At 39.3% G+C, this 20,828-nt stretch overlaps 1 protein-coding gene across 4 annotated transcripts; it reads right to left on the minus strand.

Annotated features, from left to right (window-relative positions):
• Nucleotides 1-273: 273 nt before the first annotated feature.
• On the minus strand, nucleotides 274-19,514 carry TMEM196 (transmembrane protein 196). 4 transcript variants are annotated; one of them, XM_083870482.1, is made up of 5 exons: nucleotides 19,240-19,514; nucleotides 7,323-7,379; nucleotides 5,280-5,534; nucleotides 3,325-3,398; nucleotides 976-1,042 (listed from the first exon to the last, which is right to left on the minus strand). In XM_083870482.1, the coding sequence occupies exons 1-5, from the start codon at nucleotides 19,402-19,404 to the stop codon at nucleotides 1,036-1,038; spliced, it is 558 nt and encodes a 185-aa protein (XP_083726608.1). In that variant the 5' UTR covers nucleotides 19,405-19,514; the 3' UTR covers nucleotides 976-1,035. The 4 variants fall into 4 exon arrangements, with proteins under 4 accessions (XP_083726609.1, XP_083726607.1, XP_083726608.1 ...); XM_083870480.1 differs by lacking the exon at nucleotides 19,240-19,514 and adding an exon at nucleotides 14,250-14,367; XM_083870483.1 differs by lacking the exon at nucleotides 3,325-3,398 and having other exon boundaries at nucleotides 274-1,042.
• Between the last annotated feature and the right edge of the window lie 1,314 nt (nucleotides 19,515-20,828).

A 20,828-nucleotide genomic window follows, 5' to 3' on the forward strand; every position in this document is an offset into this window, starting at 1 on the left:
ACATACCCCCAAACGTTATTGTTGGTGTGGAGAATTGCCAGTAACTTCTGACCTTGACCATGACTCTGTTCAGCCTCCATTTTTCTCCTTTCTGAGCTTGTTTCACTCTTTTAGAAACTTTTCAATATATTGTGCTAAACAGCAAGCATGACAGTTCAGCTTTGCAATATCTTTCTAACAAGAAAAAACCCCAAAATATCTCTCTAAAACCTCTGGTTTGGATTTCATTTTATTTGTCATCTTTTATGAACAAATTACGAAATATACCTCATTCACAAATTGGAAATATTTACAATTTCTTTACAACAAGGCATTATTGAGGTTTTGATTTATGGCATTCTTAGAGCATTCTGTCTTTCAAAACAAAGACATTGGTGTTGTTTTCAGCACACTGTTCATTTACACTCTGGATGTGAAATGGGAGTTTTTTAGAAGAGGAGTTTGCACTCTCTTTTGATCTGATCTACTGGCAAAACTGAGGCAGGATGCATTCAAAATGTGAGGAGAGGGACTGTGCAGATGTGTTGCTGTACCATGCCATGATCTGAGCCATCATATTACACCAGATGCTGCTAAGTAGAGAGGAGAAAAAGATTCCCCTGAGCCATTCTTCCTCTGCCTTCTTCTTTGAGTGGGCTAAATGCAGTTCAGTTTATTTTTCTTCTGATTTTTGAGTCTTCATGAGAATAAGAGTCTTGCGAAGTTTATCTCAAATACTATCACAATTCAGAAAGATTATTCAGACAAAAAACTGAAAGAGAGTAGCCAGGAAGTGAATAAATATTGTATATCCTCAAAATGTTTAGGAGACAAATTTTGAACATGGTTCTAAAAGGGAATTGCAACTGTGTTGGTCTGCAGTTGTGACATTTGAGCCATAAAAGCTAAGACAGTTTCATTTTCTTAATTTCTTGGAGTCTATTTTTTTCCTGAAGAAAATTCTAAAACCACTTCCTTCCATGGAACTTTTAAAAATTTCTTAATATACACTTCCATTATAAATCAGATGTGGGCCACCATTGCTTAGGTTGTCTGTCATTTCCTAGAAGAAGAAAAGAAAACATTAATTAAAATTAGAATTATTGTAGGGTGTTCAAAATTCAGTTATCTAAGGTTGTGATGAAATTGGAACAAAATCAGAATTTCAAACATTCAGAAACACTTTACATTTTTATTTATTTTTATAAACCTTATTATTTTTAAAAAAATGGGTTTTTCCTATATAAATTAGGTACATTTGAAAGCAGATAGACTCAGTGATTGAGTTGGACATTACACTCAGACCACATATACAGCATTGGTGGCATCTCTACAAGGTTGTGATGTTGTCCTTTGAAATTGCATCAACTCAAGCTTGTGTGCTGATCTAAAAAAGAATAAAATGGTAGTTAAATCTCTGTTTCCATTCAAACCTCTATCTGTGCTGACATGCTACAAACAGATGCCATTCAATGCTTGCTGAAATAGACATTTGGGAAGTAGATTTAGATCCAAACAGGATCTAAGGGGTTTAACTGCTTGTTTTCCCTTGGGACAGTACTTATTTTAGTTTTCCCTTAGTATGCCAATCTACAATTTTCAGCAGTTCGGGTTTTGCTTCTCCAGTGGCAGGTGAGTCATCCCAGAGTGAGCTGACTGGCTCATGAGTCAGAATCCTAAAGCACCAAAACCAAGATTTGCTTGGAGATAGATTTTCTAATTCTCAAATTGAAATCTAAACAATACCCCCTTAGCTGTCTAAGCATAGAGATGGCTACATTAATTAAACAGTTCCCTGATCTTCAAGGCTGCAAAGCCACATTGAGTTTATGGTTGCAACTACCTTATTCTGAGCAGTCCAAGGCCTATTTCATACCAGATTGAATCTGGACACAGGAATAAGTGATCTGCTGCTTATGCCCAATGACAGAGACCATTCAGCTATGGCAAGAGGAAAATGGGTACAGGTAAAAATGCAGCTTGGGCTATTTCTAAAATTCATGTAGATGAGGTGGAGGTGCCAGTGTTGGACTAGTTCTAAAATAGTTGCATGGTAACCAGAGGCTCTTCTCTGCATGGAAAGATTAAATTCACCTCTTCTTCCGCCTAGGTACACTTGGATAAAGTGTGGACTAAAGGGGATTTGTTTGTCCCACTTCCTGTGGAAGCTTCTGTAAAAAAAGTGACGCAACATTCATTGGGCTAGACAGAAAGAGAAAGACAGAAAGAAAGAGCCCAAATCTATAGCATAGTAGCTGAGATTCGTGGTAAAGAGAAGAAAATTATACAACCTGGTCTTTGCTATTAGTCTTACTCTATCTCTCTCTTCTTTTAATCCACAATATTTGGCAAGCAGAGACCAGAACTCAGAGTAACATAAAGTTAAAAAGCACTGATGCCTCCTTTCTCAGGTGTTACAAGCTACATTTTAAAGCATATCACAGGACTTAACTGTTCCTTTCCCAGTTTTTGAAAGAAGGGATGTTCTATTCTTCTCTATAATGTGAGCTTAGGGTCATCAGACCAAGTAGCCTTGCCAATTAATACTCCTGAATCAAGCATAAGTTTCAGAGAAAATCAGGTGTGAAACTAATTTTGAGTATTTTCTACCACCCAAGTCTCCATTTGTAGATGATGGTGTTGGATGTTTTGGTATTGTGCCTTATTCTCCTCACATATTGAAGAGGAACATGCATGCCTACCACTGGACAATGGATCCCAGTTTAGGGGTTGTCTGGCACTATAATTTGCTTATTTGTGGGTGCCTAAAGCCTTTGTTGGATGTATACTGAAGATACTTGTCAGCTGGGAAAGAGACCAAGAATACCAAAGCCATTTAATAGTAACTACCAGTCAGCCATAATTTGATAGTAATGATCTGTCAGAAGACTACTCATGAGTTTCCTTTTGTCAGCTTCATCACCTGAATTATCTGCAAACATCAGCTATTATAATATCACCATAGTTTCAGAAAGTATAAAAACCCACTTATTTTCCCCAAAATTTCTATTAAAAAGAAAAAAAAAAGTTAATTTTAAAAAAGTTGCTGAATTCAGGGAATGAAGGAGCACACAGATTAGAAGCAGAGTGATTCAATGGTGGCTACATCCAAATAAGAGTATTTGGATGCCTGTAACTAGGGTGAATATTTTAAATACTCAACTTACTTCCAGACTGCAGCGTTCACCACATAGAGTTATGTCACTACCTGGAAGCACCATTCCTGCCTCAGAGTGACATCACAGCATCAGCCAACTTTGATTAGCTGAAACTATGACTTCCTCGTAGAGGTGGCCCTTCCTGAAGTGACATAACAACATGGTCGCTCCCTAGTGTTCAGCGTACCTTGGAGGTAACTCTGGTGTCGGGGGAATCACCGGACAGCTGGGCAGGTCGGTTATTTCAATACCCCTCAATCTCTAATATAAATATAACAATTATACAATAAATATAGCACAAACAAATGCACATGCAGTACATGTCTACATTACTGTATATCAGTATAAATATACAATATAGTCATATATAAAACACTTCTAAGCTATTTTCTAAATCAGGGTCTAATTTAATGTAAGTTTTTATGTAGACTTCATTATCTTTTAGGGGCATGCCATGAGCCAGTGTACTCAACGCTGCCATCAGCAGTCTATGGGTCTAAGAGGTCCCAAGTCAGGCCATGTGTACATACATACTTGGCTCTACAGCAGACATGCAAGAAGTCTGCCTTCAGTGGGGCACATCCCAGATCTGCTGAGTGTGTGCAATGGGGTTGCTCTGCATGTACATTGTGGTCCTTCACCCAAGATAGGTGGACACCTGGCAGTCCTTGCTGCTAAATATCAAAAAGCTCAGTAGGTCAACAGGCCAGGAAGGTAGGCAGTGAACTACTATTACACATGGTCATCCTAACCCCAAATTGATAGGGTTGGCAGCTTTTTTTTTTTAATTTTGAAAGTTTTTTTTTTTCTTTCCAAGATGTTTCTTCTTCCTTTCCCTCCCTTTCTCCAGTCTTTGTCCTTGTTGAGACAAGATTCTCTCTGAAAGTCAATATCTAGCCTTCCATCAACAAGACTGTATTTGCCCAATAGCTCATTAGAATTCTTCATTTTAAAATGAGATGGAGAAATATATCTCGTCTGTTGATTTTATCACCCTGCTTTATGTTACTTTTGTAACCTCTACTATTTAACTTTTTAAAATGCATTTTAAACATCTTTTTAAAATGTTTCAAACATCCTCTTTTTAAAATACATTTCAAACATCATCTAAGATAAATTCAGTTTATATTTTCTATTTGGAGTCTCATCTCAGTTAAGAAACCAAAGAATAGTGACAAGTCGTTTTTAACTGTATTTTTCAGGGAATCTGAAAACAATTCTACAGTCTGAGAGAACTAATCCTTGCTCTGCTGTTCAGATGTTTTAGTAGACAACAGACTCTTGAACTTAACAGTAATGCAAACTTGCATGTGGAGGTTTACGTGGGCATTCCACTTGAATTTTGTTCTTTTTTCTGCTAATTTCTCAAATGAAAGGCATTGGATAGATACTAAGTCCAAATCCAAAGTGCAGGGTTACAGTGAACACTTAACTCCTCAAATATTTCTCAGATCCATTAAGTCAAGGAGGTGATTTCAAGAATTCCATTCCATTAACTGTTTTGATCCTATGTGCTCAGCTTTGGGAGCTTCAGTTTTAGCACCTAATTATGTTCCTATACATCTTGGTAGGCTTCCTGTTAATACACAAAGGAAGTAAATGCTCAGTGCTGCAAATGGGACCAGTTTAATTTAGGTGTCTAAAATGCCCTTAGATTCTTATGTTAAGTCACCTATGTTTGTGAACTGTGGCTTTTCTGTTTAAATAACCTAATTTATAAGCTGAGTACTTGGGAGAGGAAGAAATTGATTAAATCCTGGAAGCATGCAATGATGTGGTTACAGAAAGCTTTCTGTGCTTGTTTTACAGTACAATACATGATAATTCATATTAATAAGGCTTCCAATTATTTCGGAAGTGCTATATTTAGCAGCTAAACCCCTGAATAGCTATACAATGGAATTATGCTGAAAATGGATGTACTTCATTGAAATGGATGTACTGCAAATATACAGTACCTAAAAATAGCTCCATTTAATGCAACATAAGAAAGCTTACACAGAATGGCAGCGTTTCATTTTCCAGAAGCTCTTTCTCATATAAAACTGAAAACTGAATGCATCTCTTGCCAATTGTAAACATTAACACATACAGTAACATTTCAGGAGAAGCAGAACAAAGAAGGGAGGACACACAACTCACTTTTTCTGCCATTTCATGGGAGTGATGCAATGAATGTTCCCTTTCTGAGAACATTCGCCTTTGTTCATAGCTGGCTAGCCGACACGTGAGCCATGAAGAAAGGGTGCAACCACCAATTCCAATGCATGCAAGAGACATGGAGGCAAGATGCAAAGAATAGAGAGCAGATGACTTCTTTGTCAGAGCACGAAGAAATTGAAAATTTAAGATTCCTCCTATTAGTCCACAGATGCAACAGGCAGAAAAAAGTATCATCTGTCAGGAGAGACAAGAGAGGTTATGTCACAGTAATATTTTTCAGAGATGGATTAATGCATATAAAATATGCTATAACCATAGTTCAGTTCTTTGATAGCACCATTGACTGAAAAACACTGCACAGACACTTGTTTTTAACTCTCTTAACTCCCACATTGCTCCAAGGGAATATATCACCTTCTGGTATACAAGAGTTAAGATTGATGTTGCATGTAAAAAAAAGTGGTGTAAAATGAGTAGGTAAAGTTAAAATCTATTCAATAGGACTGCTAGAACACAAAAGTGATTTCCAACTGTTCATGCAAAACAGTAACATGACAGAATGTGTCGTAATTTTCTATTGCGCAGTTTATCACCCTGCCTCAGGAGTGAATGTCTCATGTATTTGTAGCGAATCTCTCTTACTTTGTGTACATTCTGACTGGGTCTCCTGCTCAATTATAATTTATTCAGTCAGATAGCAGTTGGAGGGTTTCTGCAGCTTTTGTGGGGTCGTTGAAAGGTGAATGTGCTGGTCAAAGAAGTAAAAGAAACAACAAAGAAATCTGTGATGCTGCTTTACAGAATGTCAGTTTGGTATATGGTTGGCTGGTTTGGTTGATTTTAAATTGGCTAAAATGTTCATAGGAATTTTAGAAAGCTGTGAAATAGGCTGCAATCAATGAGACTTTTTAAAAGAACCTCCTATTGCTTTTAATCACAAAGATGTTACGCTGATTCAGAATGTGCATTAACTTCAAATGATTCAGGAGCAAAAGACCTTATGGAGACAATGTTAAATAACTGTCTTATTCACTTCCCTTGATACTGCTGACCTGTCAGATGATGATCTAGATGGGCTTTTAATGTTTCTCGATATGGCTTTGTATATGTACTTATCTACTGTGGTAGCAAAAATTTATGGAGCCTTACTTCTCTACAGAACTGGGATGAGAATTTCATCAGGATTGTGGCATTGAGGATGTATATTGCAGTCATTGGCAAGTGACTATTCCCTGAGACCTCCGGAACAGATGGCTTTTAGAAACTGGTTATAGTACACATGTTTTAAGAAATGGAACTGTCATTTTAAAAGAGTTTAGGATAACTCATTGATATTAAAAAAGAATTGGAGAGAACTTTTGATTCCTGTCACACTTATGCTTGTTTTATCTGACTTCCCTCTATATGTGGCAGAATAATCAAGCTGATAGAAAATTAGAACTGGCATTATCACTTAAAATAAAATCATGCCTTTAATATAGAGTTCTGCTGTGACTTGTTGAGTAATAACACCATTTTGCTGCAGTCAGAAAATGACTGTACCTGAAGAGACACTTTCCATCACTTTAAAACTTATATACATGTGTTTTAGATTCCTAAAAACACTTGCTAAACACTTAACGGCTATGATATCTAGAAACAAACTTAGTCAGCAGCCTTACTGAGATGGCAAGCCAGTCTTGGTTTTTGAAGGGGAGAAGATGCAGTCCAGTGCTGTTATTGTGAAGCATTTATTGACTTGACATAAATCTATGTCAAGTGATTTCCAATCAAAGTTTATCCAGATACCGATAAATAGGGATGTATGGCTTAAATAGCATTACCTACACAGGCCATTTCAGAACTGCCTTGTTTTTTATAACTTTCCAAAGTGCTGATTGCTTTTTTTAGATTGCCGACTTGTAATTTTTCTAATTGTTTCTCAAAACCCCTTGTATGCAGAAAGCCCCTAGTAAAGAGTTCAAATTAGATAAGTAAGCCTTTCAAATATTTATGTGTTATGAATGCAGTGGAAAAACTTACAACAAGTCCAGATTTTTTTTTGGCACACAATATTCCACATACGCCGCAAAGCAGGAACTGCAAAAAACAAGAAACCAAACATTATTTCATCATTTAAGGTATGAAGTTCAAATCCTGCTGTGTTGCTGTGGTGGTGACCACAGTTTAGGCAATGGTTACAGTTGTCAGCATTTTTGTCACAAACCTTATGTTTCAGGAGGTTGTAACCCAACCATAAAGACTCTTATCAGATAAGAAACTGGAATGAGAAGTCCGAGTGACCATGATAACTCATGAGAAAAGAAAGAAAATCTGAATTTTAAGCTGCTTGGGTAAACAAGTTGGAAAAAAAATTCCAGCGTTGCAAGCATAAAAATGCCGTTTTATTGTTTTCTTTTTCTCTCAGAAAAGTTGAGCAATCTACTAGTCAATAATTGAAATCATCTACTTCTAAGCATAGCATAGGGACTTAATGCCCTGATCCTACCATCTGAACCACTGAAGAATCACATATGGATTGTTGTCTTCAAGAGAGTGGAACTCAGGGCAAGAATATCATTCAGTTATGTCCGTGGGTGCAGGTGTAAATATGAATACATCTGTTGGTGTGACTACTCTGGGCATGCAGAAGAGTCTGTTTCAGACTCTTGATAGCCCAATTCACAAGAGATAGCATGAAGGTATCTGTACTTTTTTTTACATTCCCTCACACAAACTGATCTGCTAATTGTAGCATCAAGCATTAAGCAAAAATTAATTACCAAAATCAGAGAACTGGCTACCACCTTACAAAAATAGATGATAATGCTTAATATTGACCTCTGTCAAAGACCCGTAATGTCCTCTGATGTCTTTTTCCTCCCAGAAAAGTTTAACAAAGAAAACAATGAATAGTTCCCAGGGGAGCAGTCATGGTAGGAACTACAGTAGCTGTATGAAAGCAGTAGAGCCTTCTCCATCAATGCTGTCAAAAGATTTCCATGATACCTCATAAATTCCTTAATTAAGAAATCTACGCTACTTATTTTCAATAAAGCTAATCCTACTCCCCCATTGGGAAGTAATTTTATAATTTTAAAACCGGAGTTTTCCACACTATTTTTGCATTGGTATTTCTAGCAAAAGGTTCTGCTTGACCCCGATTTAGAATTAAATCATAGAAAAGACCTGGCTGTTGCATAAGAAATGAAAAAAACCCCAAAACCCTAAGAATTTCTATACAGCATTCAGAGTCTATGTAATATATTGCAGGTACTTCTCACTTACCCTCTAAAATTTTGCAACTTCACTATTTCAGTTGAGGAGTTGCTTTAACTCATAGTTTATCTCCCTCTAACTAAAGTAGTTCATGTGTATAGGTAAGTATAAGCCTTGAGGTATCTTTTTACTTTGAGTTAGACCCATGAAAACAGTTCCCCATAATGAATGTGGATAAATTTTATGTATTATTTACCTTTACACTAAGCATGGGAGGTGAGTTTAATACTGATCTGATTATGGAGAGGGCTGGGTCATGTGGACCATGGTGCTGAATGGCTCAGGACATACCAGAACACACAACTGGTAATTGCTGCTAGAACCCACTGACTGGAATAGCAATAAAACAAAACAAATCACCAGGGGCAATGCTCCCTCTGCACCTTTCCCACTGACAAAGAAGATTTCATATTATCACATCTGCTTTTTAAGTGTTCACTCAGGCTTTCTGTGAAGTTTTGGGGTTTCACTCCCAGTCCTGCCATTGCAGATTGCCTTCAACCTAAGGCATGCTTCAGATTATCACACGTCATGTTTTGTATTTCTCAATATGCAGAAACCTCAAATGAAATTTGTTGAAGACATCTTTGTAATTAAGTTCTATTCAGTCAGACTTGATAAAGTGGATTAATAATATATTTTCTCTCTGCAGTGATTGAATAGGATTGAAAGGAAATTTTTGTATATAGAAAAATTAATTAGAGTTTGAAGATATCATCATAGATAGTTTTAACTTGTTAACTAGTTTAAAAAACTGTAGGCTTGATAATTTACCTTCAAAGCTGAAAGTATGAAAGTATGAAAGAGAAGATCACCCATTTTTTCAGGAAGGCTTTAATTTGGCTCCAGTTTGAATCAATGAAACTAATCTATGAGCCCTAAGGTACAAGGTTCTCAAAACAAGGGGTTATTATATTCTGCTTAAAGCATCTGACTACCTAGAGTAAAGATCTGGATGCAGTAGTTAAATGTACATTAAGTTTGCTAATGATACTAGACTAGGAGATGCCATGAACTCTTTTAAGTGTAGAGAGGCCTTACAGAGAGATGTTAATAGACCTGAGAGCTGGGCAATCACCAACCACATGAAATTTAACAAGAGCAAGTGCCAGATTCTGCACCTAGGACAGCATAATCCTGATTATACATAAATATTAGGGGTCAAGAGATTGGAAAGCAGCCACAGAGAAAGAGATCTGGGTATCTGGCTTGATGACAAATTCAATGTGAGACAGTAGTGCCCTGGCAGCAAAAAAGACCAACCATGCCCTGGGGTACACCAAAACCAGCATCGCAACCTGGTTGAGGGAAGTGATTGCCCTGCTCTATTGTACTCTGGTGCAGCTCCTTCTTGAGCATTGTGTGCTGAGTTGGATGCCTCAGTATCAGAAAAGCATCAAACTATTCAAGTGTGTCCAGAGGAGGATTGCTGCATGACCAAGATGGTGAAAGGCCTCAAGGGCAAGACTTGTGATGAGCAACTGAGGTCACTTGGTTTGATCAGATTGAAGAAGAGAAGGCTGAGGGGTGACCTCTACACAGTCTACACCTTTCTCAAGGCAGGCAGCAGAGGGAGAGGTGCTGATCTTCTCTCTTTGATGATCAATGAAAGGGCACAAGGAAATGGAGTGAAGTTTCATCAAAGGAAGGTTCTTTGCTGTGAGAGTGGTCAGTCACTGGAACAGGGTCTCCCCAGGAGAGGGATCATGGCACCAAGTCTGTCAGAGGTCAAGGAGCACTCTGGATGCTACTATTAGCCATATGATTCTGAATTGGACTTGATGATCTTTATGAGTCCCTTACAACTTGAGAAATTCTATGATTTTGTAATATTGTATTGTGTTTTGCATACTCTGTATGTATTTTCTCTCTTGACATCTACTGTATTTGTACATATAGGCAAGGAATAATGTTCCATAGTTAAAGAACTAAAAAAATTCTTTGTATTTTAACTCATAGGAATTGGATATTCATACTTCCTCCACATCCTTCTGTTTAATCCTGAGGTCATGCTGAAGTTTTATAATCTGTATGGCTATGAGATAAACAAGCTGTGAAACCAAATGTACTCAAGTGCCTGATTATGTTAAAAACCTTGGAAGAAAAGCATTTGTGCAGTAGCAAAGGATTAATGTTATTTAAGTTGGGTTTTTTTTTTAAGATGACAGTGTATTGCATTCATAGAGAAAGGGCTTGCCTAAAACCCACTATGGATATTTATTTATGTCAGCAGGCATTTTGCAATTAAAACCAATGGATGACCTTGAGCCACGGGGTCAGGCAATTAAACCTCATGCAAAGCTTTCAAACTTATGACCCAAGTTTACCACTCTCTTCTAAGGCTGATTCACTGGAAACAGTGAAAACCTGCCGTATGAAGAGTACTAGTAATACCCATGGCTCAGAAACACTGCTTATGTAGAGTTTCTTTAGCCAAGCTTTTCAATGTGGAGACATTTAGAAAGGTTAGGATTTCAGTGGGATATAGGATTTCAGTGGGATATATGATTGACTCTGTTCTCTGCTTTTTGATAGCATAGAGACTTAACACTTTTTTTTTTTTTTTTTTTTTTTTTTGGTGGTGGTGGTGGTGGTGGTGCTATAGCAATTTCTTGTAAAATTTTTGATGTCTCAGTGTTGTGATCAGCAGTAGTGAAAAGTGGAAAAGTGAATGGGAAAAACTACACTAGTTCTTTGTAGCAGAAAAAGGATGAAGTAAAAATCAGATTGAAAGTGTCTTTTACTTAGAATATTCTATTTTATAATGCTGCCAACTGGAATACAGCTATCAGGGGTTCTTTTGTCTTGACACACTCTCTGTCTCTTTGTTCTTGGCTATCCCAGAAGACTTCATGTCAATATGTCATAACAGTAAAACTTGGTTTGTAACTGTTGAGCTACTCTGGACTACAGTTTACCCTTGACTAACTAATACTGTCATGGTGAGGACTTGTTCCTTTCTACTTGAGCATTGATTGTCCTTAATCAATTTTTACCAGCCAATCTCATGGCTCTTTAAATGCAGTTGTATTTTTAACCATGTATTATCTAACCATGTAACCTAACTTACCTGAGGTAACTTTGGAAAACAGACTTATACTGAAAATACAATAAATCAAGAGTGGAAAAGGAATATATCACTGAAGATAAGCTTCTTGTAAAGAATGCTCAGTTGTTGAAGTGTTCACTATTCATGCAGAGAATAAAGCTAAATCATTTCATTAAGGATAAACTAAGTTAATAAGCCCTACAAAATGCCCTGGAAGCCAGAGAGGGAATTTCAGCTGGAACTTTTTTAAACAAATGTCTCATCATTGGACTTCCATTTTAATTATTTTTCATAATTTTAAAAAAATCATAAAATGCTAGAAGACTGAAAGGCTCACTTAAAAACCTACATAGATTGCCAATTCCACCCAGACCCTATTGATTATAGGGTTACTTTTGGTTTCAGACTTATCCATACCTCCTATACATACATTTTGCGTCAAGACTAGCAGAGAAGTCATGTATTGAAATTGTTGGTGCGAGTTCAGAGAAGGGCTGGGAAGTTGGTACGAGGGCAGGAGCATCTCCCCGAAGAAGGTAGGTGGAGAAAGTTTGGGCTGTTCAGCCTGGAAGAAGAGAAGGTTCAGAGATTCACAGATTGACAAAATACTCTGAGTTGGAAGTAACCCACAAGGATCATTGGGTTTGAGTGGAGACCTCATAGCAACCTTCCAATATCTGAGAAGCTGGAGAGGGACTCTTCATCAGGAATTGGAGTTACAGAATAAGGAGTAAAGAGGTAACTGGAAGAGGGAATATTTAGACTAGCTATTAGGAGGAGATTCGTTGCTAGGAAGGTGATGAGGCACTGGAACAGGTTGCCCAGAGAGGCTGTGGATGACCAAACTGTGACAATGTTCAAGGCCAAGTTATACAAGGCCTTAAGCAATCTGGTCTAGTAGGAGGTGTATCTGCCCATGGCAGGGATAGTTGGGACTAGATCATCTTTAAAGTCCCTTCTAATCCTTGTTGTATGATTCTGTGATTCTATGAGTTTTTGAGAATGTATCATCAAGTAATAGACAGGGGCATAACCCCTCTTGGGTGAATGGTAAAGCATCCAAAGAACGAAAGATGCTACAAAACACAAAAGCTACTTAGAGATTGAGTGCCTCAATCCCGCTTTCAGTGATGATTCACCACAGACCCACCAAAGTCAGAGTCACTCTGATAGCACCAGTGTGATTGCAAGGTGATGCAGTAGCGTCTGTTTGTCTGTGGAGTTTTTGTCATTCACACTGCAGCTGTACCTGCTAATGTTCCATATGCATATTGCAAAATGTCTCTTTTTGTCTGTTGAACTTTGGAAAAGTACCCCAAAGACCTCCCAGAAAAGGGGAATGTTTGAGACTGCTTTAATTTACTTTATATTGAATATTGTCTTGAAACAAAACCTCAGGTCCAAAACCCCATAAATTTTGGTAAGAAGGCTAAAATCTCAATTTATATTCCAGTTCTGTGGTTTGGATCCATCCCTATTTCATATTTTCTGGAACAAAAGACTTGGCTTCTTTCACTTCTGGAAAATGGCTACTTTGTTCCTGGTAGTCTGAAAAAAAGATTCAGTTTTAGTTAATCTGCAGGAAGCCAAAGATTTGGTTTTTTCCACCATGCAGAAGAAAAGGAACTATTTTAATTTTACATCTTGAAGCTAAGAAACCTTTCTGTCTTATATTTTGAAAAAGCAGAATCAATGGTGAGTGAAATTCCCTTGAAAAATGAAAACTGCACATAGAAAAATTTCCTGGATATAGTCTGAACAAAATAGTAGAGAAAACCTGTTGAATGTAAGGATAGCTTGATCCCAAGTCATTGTTCATGACAAAAAAGACAGTTAAACCGTATACACTGCATGGAAAGTCCTCTATGAGTCATCCATATGTATATGATGAAACAGAGGAAGGGAAATTATTCCAAAATGGAATATAACACAGTGAAAATGCAAGTCTATCATACCTATTCAAATGACACTCTACTTGGAAGACTAAACCATCAAGACAGAATTTACAGCTACACTTTTATCTACCCTCGTCAGGTAGTAAACTAGAAAATTCTGTGTTTTACACTAAGACTGCAGAAGCATGTGACTTCCAGGACAATAACCAGGAATTTGAAATTAGTAATGTAAAGAAATAAAGATTCTATTTAATAATGTTGTTTCAACTCCATCCAAATGAGAAAAAAGCTGAAATCCCTAATGGATGAACTAAGCAGAAGAGCTATCTCTAATTGTGACTCCCTTTCAAGGCAGTATTTCAGAACAAGGATTAAATTTTCTCAGCACAGACATAAAGGACACAGAATCTACTCATGAAAACAAAGACATCAAACTAAATAAAAAATAAAACAGGCAAGAAGATCAAGCCTCGGTACTAGGTTTGCCTATTACCTCCACAGAGAAACAACAATCTTTTGCAAAGGGGGGATGGAAACTTCTAATGATGTTGTCTCATGCAAGTGATTGTGGGAACACGAATGTCTAGCTGGCTGAAAGGCATCCAGAAACAGAACAGAACCAGAAACAACAGCATTGCCAAAACCCAACATTGCCAAACTCAAAACCACCAAATCTGTCATGCTGAGAGGGGAGGCTCTGTTATAACTGAGGCATAGTGTTGAATCATGTCTAATCTGAGCCAATACCTTTTCTGGGAGTGTGTGACTGGCTCTTATCAGATCAGGTGCTGCTCCACTTCCCACTGATTCAAGCCATATGCAAGCAGTTTAAATTCCATCCCAGTCCCTGTGATTAGTGTTTCCACTCATCTGGTTATAGACCTACAGAGATGCTTTAAAAATGGGAAATGATTTTTAGAAACAATCAAGGAAATTAAGAAGTGTGTTTCTGAATCTGAAAATTTACCTGGTGTCAGTGATTCAAAAAACCTCCATCCATCTCTAAAAATACTTAAATTCTCAGTGCAAAATACTATTGTTTACTTTTTATTTAGAGCCTATCAGAGTAACAAATAAAAATAATGCTTTTTTGTTTGTTTTGTATGAAGTATTTGCTTCAGAGTGTGACTATTACATCTCAAAAAAGTAATAAAGATTATCCCCTGCAGGTGAACTAAAGTCTTATCGTAGTAAAACATTTAAACATATGCTTAAGTCAGTCTATATTCAACAGATCCTCTAAATACAACCCAGGAACTAGATGGACCATCTTCCAGGTTGTTTTGTGCCTCTGGAGTCCGCAAATGACACAGAAAATCTACTGAAAGACCTCAGCTGAATCAATTGAATTGTCCTGACTCCAGGCAAGGCAAGAAGCTTCCACCCTTAATATGTCCTTCCCCATCTATAGGTACAGAATTCTTTCCAGCTTCTACTGAACTCACTGAAAGTCCTGTGATTCATTTCATCACGAGCAGGAGCCAGACAGAAATATGGTCAGTTTGATGAAAATGCAATGCATATGCTAAAATAAACTAGGATCACATCTGCATTTTGTCTGCATGTGAAACAATAATGTGATTTTTTTTTCTTTCTTTTCGTGCTGTTTTTGAAAAAAATAATAGTTTGACTGTTCTTTCCAAAGGAAACTTGGCAACAGTAAAATCTAGATGTAAAATTTAGTGGTTCAAAATTTTAGGCCACCAGCATTGATTTAACAGTCTAAAAAAGGTTTTCTTGCTCTGGGAAAGTCCATACAGACTGACAGTTTTTCTTTTCCTTCAAATCTTGGATAAAAAAAAAATAAAGTAATTTAAATCAAATATTTCAAGTGGCAACTTGGAACAGATTTCTGTAACCAACTGCAGATTTTTAATAGGCAGGCAGACTTCCACTGTGATAAAATCACAAATCATGGAAACAATAATTCTGCCTCTATCTAAAGACAAGCAAACAGACCAACATACAGAAAGTGCATATCTCTCAAATACATTCAGATATTTGCCTTTAAAAAGGAAGAAATGATTACTCTTGAGGGGCATAGCCATAAGTGAATCATCGGGCATCTCTCTCCCATGTGAAGATAGATGGCATATTTGTCTAAAGATGTGGCTTTTGTCTCTCATTCTCTCTCTCTGTGAGGGAGACTCAATTACAGCCAGGATTTATTCACCACTGCAGTATAAATGAGGATTAGAGCCATACACATGTGTGTGTGTATGAATAACTATTCACTACTCAGAGTGATCGTGATGAAACCATTGTTCTAAATATAGATGGGGAAGTGTGTGACCATTAAAAACAAAAATCTGTGAATACTTTTTGGTTGATTATCTTCTGACTTCTGTTGTTTGTGCAAAAGCCTTTGCTACGGATGCTGTCATTCTTACTATGTTATTGTTAGTGGTTCAGCATTCTCATTGATTTAATTATTCTATAGTACGTCATATAACTGAATTGGAATGGTGGATTTCAGAAATATCCCTCAGTTTCTGGGAAACAAAGAAATCTGGGAGACACTGATTACAGCCTGTAGAATAGTTTATCCCAATACAAACATAACAAACAGAAAGAAAATTCAGAAACCAACAATGTGTGAACTTTAGGGTATTTGGGACTGTTTTTATTGTGGGTTTGTTTTAGCATTTTGTTTGCAAGTTAACAGCCATGGCCTATTTTAAAAAGAACAGATTGGTGATGATGTAAACTGGATAGTTGTCTCCACATGCTCCAGATAATTTGAGAAGACAGTCACACCTTCAGTTGTTTTCTTATGGCTACTTTTTAAACAACTTGTACTATCTTAATCCAATTCAACTCCAATGAGAACAACAGATTTGAAACTTCTTCTTTCCCATTTTTATGTGTTTTTTGATACAGACATTACCTAGGCTTTCAATTTCTTCATTCTGGTGTAGTCTACTTTCCCTGGCTTGCAAATACATAATGCAATGATCAGGGTACTTCAGCCCATGCTTTTAACTTGACTTGTATCCATAATGCTATGGACGGAATTCACATGGTTAAAATTAGGTATGTTAGTAAATCATCTGTCTGAATGGAGACAATGAACAATAAGAATAACTTTTTAAATAGTAAAGCTAATGTTCATCAAGTGCAAAGCATCATAGGGAGGCTTGAAGTATAGAAGATAGAATGTGCATGATTTTTAAGATGCCCAAATTTTAGGAATTCAGGTTAAGGTTTCCATGGTGATGCTATCTTCATCTACTTCCTTATGAACTTGGGTCTCTGCTGAGTTCCACCCACATAAAAGGATAGAACAGGGTCAAAGGTTTTCTGTACATTTCCAAGTAAATTGCAACAGAAGGAATGACACTGTTCAACTTAAATGTTTTGTATCTTAAGATGTCAAAGAATTACTTTTTCTTTAATGTTCTCTTCTTTTCCTTAGTGTTCACTTCTCAAAGGAAAACCCTGATTCAAGAGTGTGAATTGGAAAAAAAACCCCATATTTTATGCAAGACATTCCTTTAATACAGGCAACACAAGCTCAGTGTAAGCTACAGTGAGCAGTAAGAAGCGCATAAGAGGCTTATGCCACTTCTGCAGCAGGACAGTCCTGAGGATTGTCCAAACAAACCTTTGTCCAGTTGTTTAAATTTGAAACTAGTTACCCATGGCCCTAAGACTCCCTGGAGAATGGTAAATCTCTGGCCCCTTTCTTGGCCAGCCTGACTCACCTGCTAGTCCCCCTAGTCAGAACAATGCAACTTAACAGTTTGAACTGCTGGACTAGTACAAAAAGAGTGGTATAATGGTGACAATTGAAATCACAGATCTTTAGTTCAAGGAAAAGTAAGTCAGCCTTTAGAAATGTCACCCCACTCTGCACGTCAGTTTGATTTTCTCATTTCCTCTGCTACATGAAACATAAGCCTCTTGCTTCCACTTTGCATTTTCTTTAAGGCCTCTCTCTGCCTCTTTAACCTGCAGCTTTTGCTCAGTTCCCAGCACTTGATGTCAGCCTCTGCTGGCTCTGGTTGTGGGCATCCTTTGTCCACTTGTTACATTTGCAAACAAGTCCCTTTGGGTTACCTTCCATGCCTCTGCACTCACATATGAGAATAATTTCCTATATACATTTGCAAAACCCCTTTACTGTCCTCTCTAAAATTCCTTTGTCTTATTCCTCTCTAAAACTCTACTAATGAACAGCTCTAAATCAGCCAGACTGCTGGTGTGTTAATGCAACCACCTGTTATACCACTCAGCTTTGTTTTTTTTTTTTTCTTTATACTCACTTACTCCCTTTTACACTGTATCTGTCTCTTACTACTATTATAATGTCCTTGGAAGCCAACATCTAATAGAATAGAATCTTAATCTATGCCTAGTACAAACTCTGGGGTAACAGCATAAAAATGAATGAGGCAGTTATGCAGGAAATGTGCATTGTCATGAAATTATATCAGCTGTGATAGCATTGTCACAAAATGCAATCACTGCATAAAATACTGATCCCACTGACTGATCAAAGCTCTTTGACCTCAGTGAAACACAGGAAATAGACCTTTGCCATTAAATCTTCAGCTAGACACATGGTTTTAAGCAATTTTTTCTTCATTAACAATGATCAGAAACCTCCCTTTATGAAGTGATTTTGATAATATCATTACCTGTCTGATCTAGTCTTCATTTTCATTTCTCACCTATCTGTTCTGCAGTGCAGAATTTTCTGCATGTTTATATACTGCCAAAAATATTTATCACTGTTGTCAATAATGAATAATTATTGACAGTGAAGATATTACATGAAGTACTTTGTCTGAATGAATCTGTAAATTAGAGGAGGTTATGCTGGTGAATAATCGAGAGTGTTTTACATTTATCATGTTATCTGAAGCAAAGCAAACAATCCTTTTAGAAATACTGCTGTACAATAGAACCTGGCCAAAACCAGCTTTGGACTTCAAAAATGCCCACTCATGTTTAGACTGAATATCTGAATATTCAACATTTCCTATTCTTTGTTTAATAAATATAAATAACCATTTGGAGGAAAATCCTTCCTGGAAACATGCATATCTCAAACTGGGAAAATAAGAAACATTTTTGGGAAGTGAGAAATGCTCTGTGATATGACCATGCTGCTTCTATTAACCCATTATTGGGTGTGGGTTTTTTTTTTTTTTTTTTTTTTTTTTTTTTTTTTTTTTCTCGTTTTACAAGAAGCTCAGAGCACCCAGTATATGATGAGAACATCTTTCTCTCTCTCTCCTTCCCAATGCCTCTTTCTATTTTTCCTCCAAAAGCTCAGGACTCAGCTGGCATACCCTTGACATTAATTTAAAGCACCTTTTGACAGTCTCCTCATCATGGAGAGGGCTGTTCATTCCAAAAAGCAAAACTCACAGTCAATTTAAAGACCGTACGCTGTGGCCCGGGTTTCACGCGAAGCATCCATCGGGCTTTCCCAGGTGTGAGAGGGGGTTCAGAGAAAGTTCAATTGCTCACAGCAATACCGAAAAGCGGAAAGCAGTGAGAGAGAAGAGGTCTCCCCCCGCCCAACACACACATCTGTGCCCGCCGAGCCTCCCCCTCGCCCCTCGGCTCTGCAGCCCGTGCCCCAAGCACACCGAACATGGACCCGGCGCGGCCGGCGCGACATGCACCCGGGGAGGGAGGGGAGGGGAGGGAGGGGGAAAGGGGATGCCTTGGCACGGTCTGATCATCACCATAAAGAGTTAAAGAGAGAGTGAAATGGCTAACGTACACACACCCCGCTCCATACCGGAGAAGAGTCTCCCAGCTGAGGTTTTTGCTCTGTGAGGACCAGGCTGAAACTGACCGCCCCCACGGCCACGCTGGACACCCCTAACCCTATCTCCAGCACGGAGAGCACCAGGAGGCTCCCGATGATCTGGCTGCTGGTGCACATCCTCCCTCGGTCATCCTTCCTTCCCGATCAGCCGGGGAAACCGCGCATCCTCCTCCTCGGGCGCTCCCGCGGCCCCAAGTCGCCCCCAAACTTTTCTTCCTTGGCCGGCAGCCGGGGCGGAGCGGCGCATCCGCGGCCGCCGGGCGCTACCGAGGGACGGCCCCGGCCCCGGCGCCGCCGGGCCCCGAGCGCGGCCCCGAGCGCGGCCCCGAGAGCGGCTCCGGGCGCGGCCCCGAGAGCGGCTCCAGGCGCGGCCCCGGGCGCGGCCCCGAGAGCGGCTCCAGGCGCGGCCCCGAGAGCGGCTCCAGGCGCGGCCCCGGGCGCGGCCCCGAGCGCGGCCCCGGCACGGCGGAGCTCTCCAAGGTGCCGGGCCGGCGGCGGGTGCGCGGCTCCGCGCTCCTAAGGGCTGCGCCTCCGCCGGGAAAGTCGACCTTGTCCGCTCGCCTCCTGCGCTCTCATTGGAATGACCTCACCGGGATTTTTCCCCCCCTTCCTTCTTGTTTCTCTCCCCCTTCTCTTCCAGGGCTGGGGGCGGGGGGTAGAGGAGCGTGGCGAGCCCAGCCCGGCTATACTTATGTATGTCTGCAGACCCAATGCACGGGCAGGGCGCACGGCAGCCCCGCCCCGGGGCCAAAGGCACGGCACCTTCCCCGGCCCGCCCCCGGCACGGCGCCCGCACACCTCCCCGGCCCGAGCCGGCCCGGCTGCCGCGGGACACGGGACTCCATGGACGCCTGAGAGGTGACCCTTCTCGGAGAGGGGGGTCCCAGGCCTCCCTCCTCCCAGGTGCTGCTGTCAAAATTCAGGAAGAAGCCCGTCTTCCTCTTGTATTAGTCAAAGGGCTGGGGTATGCTGTGTATCACCACTGCAAAACTCTGGTCTTCTGCAAAACCCTGCTGCCAAAATAGGCGATTTCTGTAGCCATTCCTGTCACTCGCAGTGGCCAGAAGTGAATCAGTCCCAAAGCAAATCAGCAAGAAAGCAAAATAGAACAAGAGATTCAGGGCTGCTGCTTGGGCTATGCTGGATGGCTTCGTACCAATCTTGATTACTGTGCCTGAGATACAGGGGACGCTTTGCCACTCTGACTACAGTTTTACAATCCAGATGTGTTGCACAACACAGAGACACTCAATACAAACACTCAATCCTGCACCTTGGCTTTCCTAAATATGGATCACCAATGTTTGGATATTTACCTTAACAAGAGGACGAAATAACTCCATAGACAATTATGTCTCAAATCTGTGCCAGGATTCAAAAATATTGACATCCTGCAGGATTTAACTATTTCCTCTATACACATGCTATTTTTTTATTCTTATGTGAAATCTTTCCTTTTATCAAAATATCTGCAATTCTTAACCTGTATATAAATCCTACACTCAGATGTCAGAATCTAGAACAGCAGTCTAGACTTGTGC

This window comes from Zosterops lateralis, assembly GCF_965231275.1.
Source record: "Zosterops lateralis genome assembly, chromosome: 1".
Classification (NCBI taxonomy): Eukaryota; Metazoa; Chordata; class Aves; order Passeriformes; family Zosteropidae; genus Zosterops; species Zosterops lateralis.

Excerpts from the sequence above, each read along its gene's own strand:
- TMEM196 (XM_083870482.1), bottom strand. The coding sequence starts at position 19,404 with ATGTGCACCAGCAGCCAGATCATCGGGAGCCTCCTGGTGCTCTCCGTG. Across the intron at positions 7,380-19,239 it reads CGGTATGGAGCGGGGTGTGT|TTCCTGCTTTGCGGCGTATG; the intron begins GTACGTTAGCCA and ends TGTTTTTTGCAG. Across the intron at positions 3,399-5,279 it reads CCCATGAAATGGCAGAAAAA|AGATTGAGGGGTATTGAAAT; the intron begins GTGAGTTGTGTG and ends TATTTATATTAG.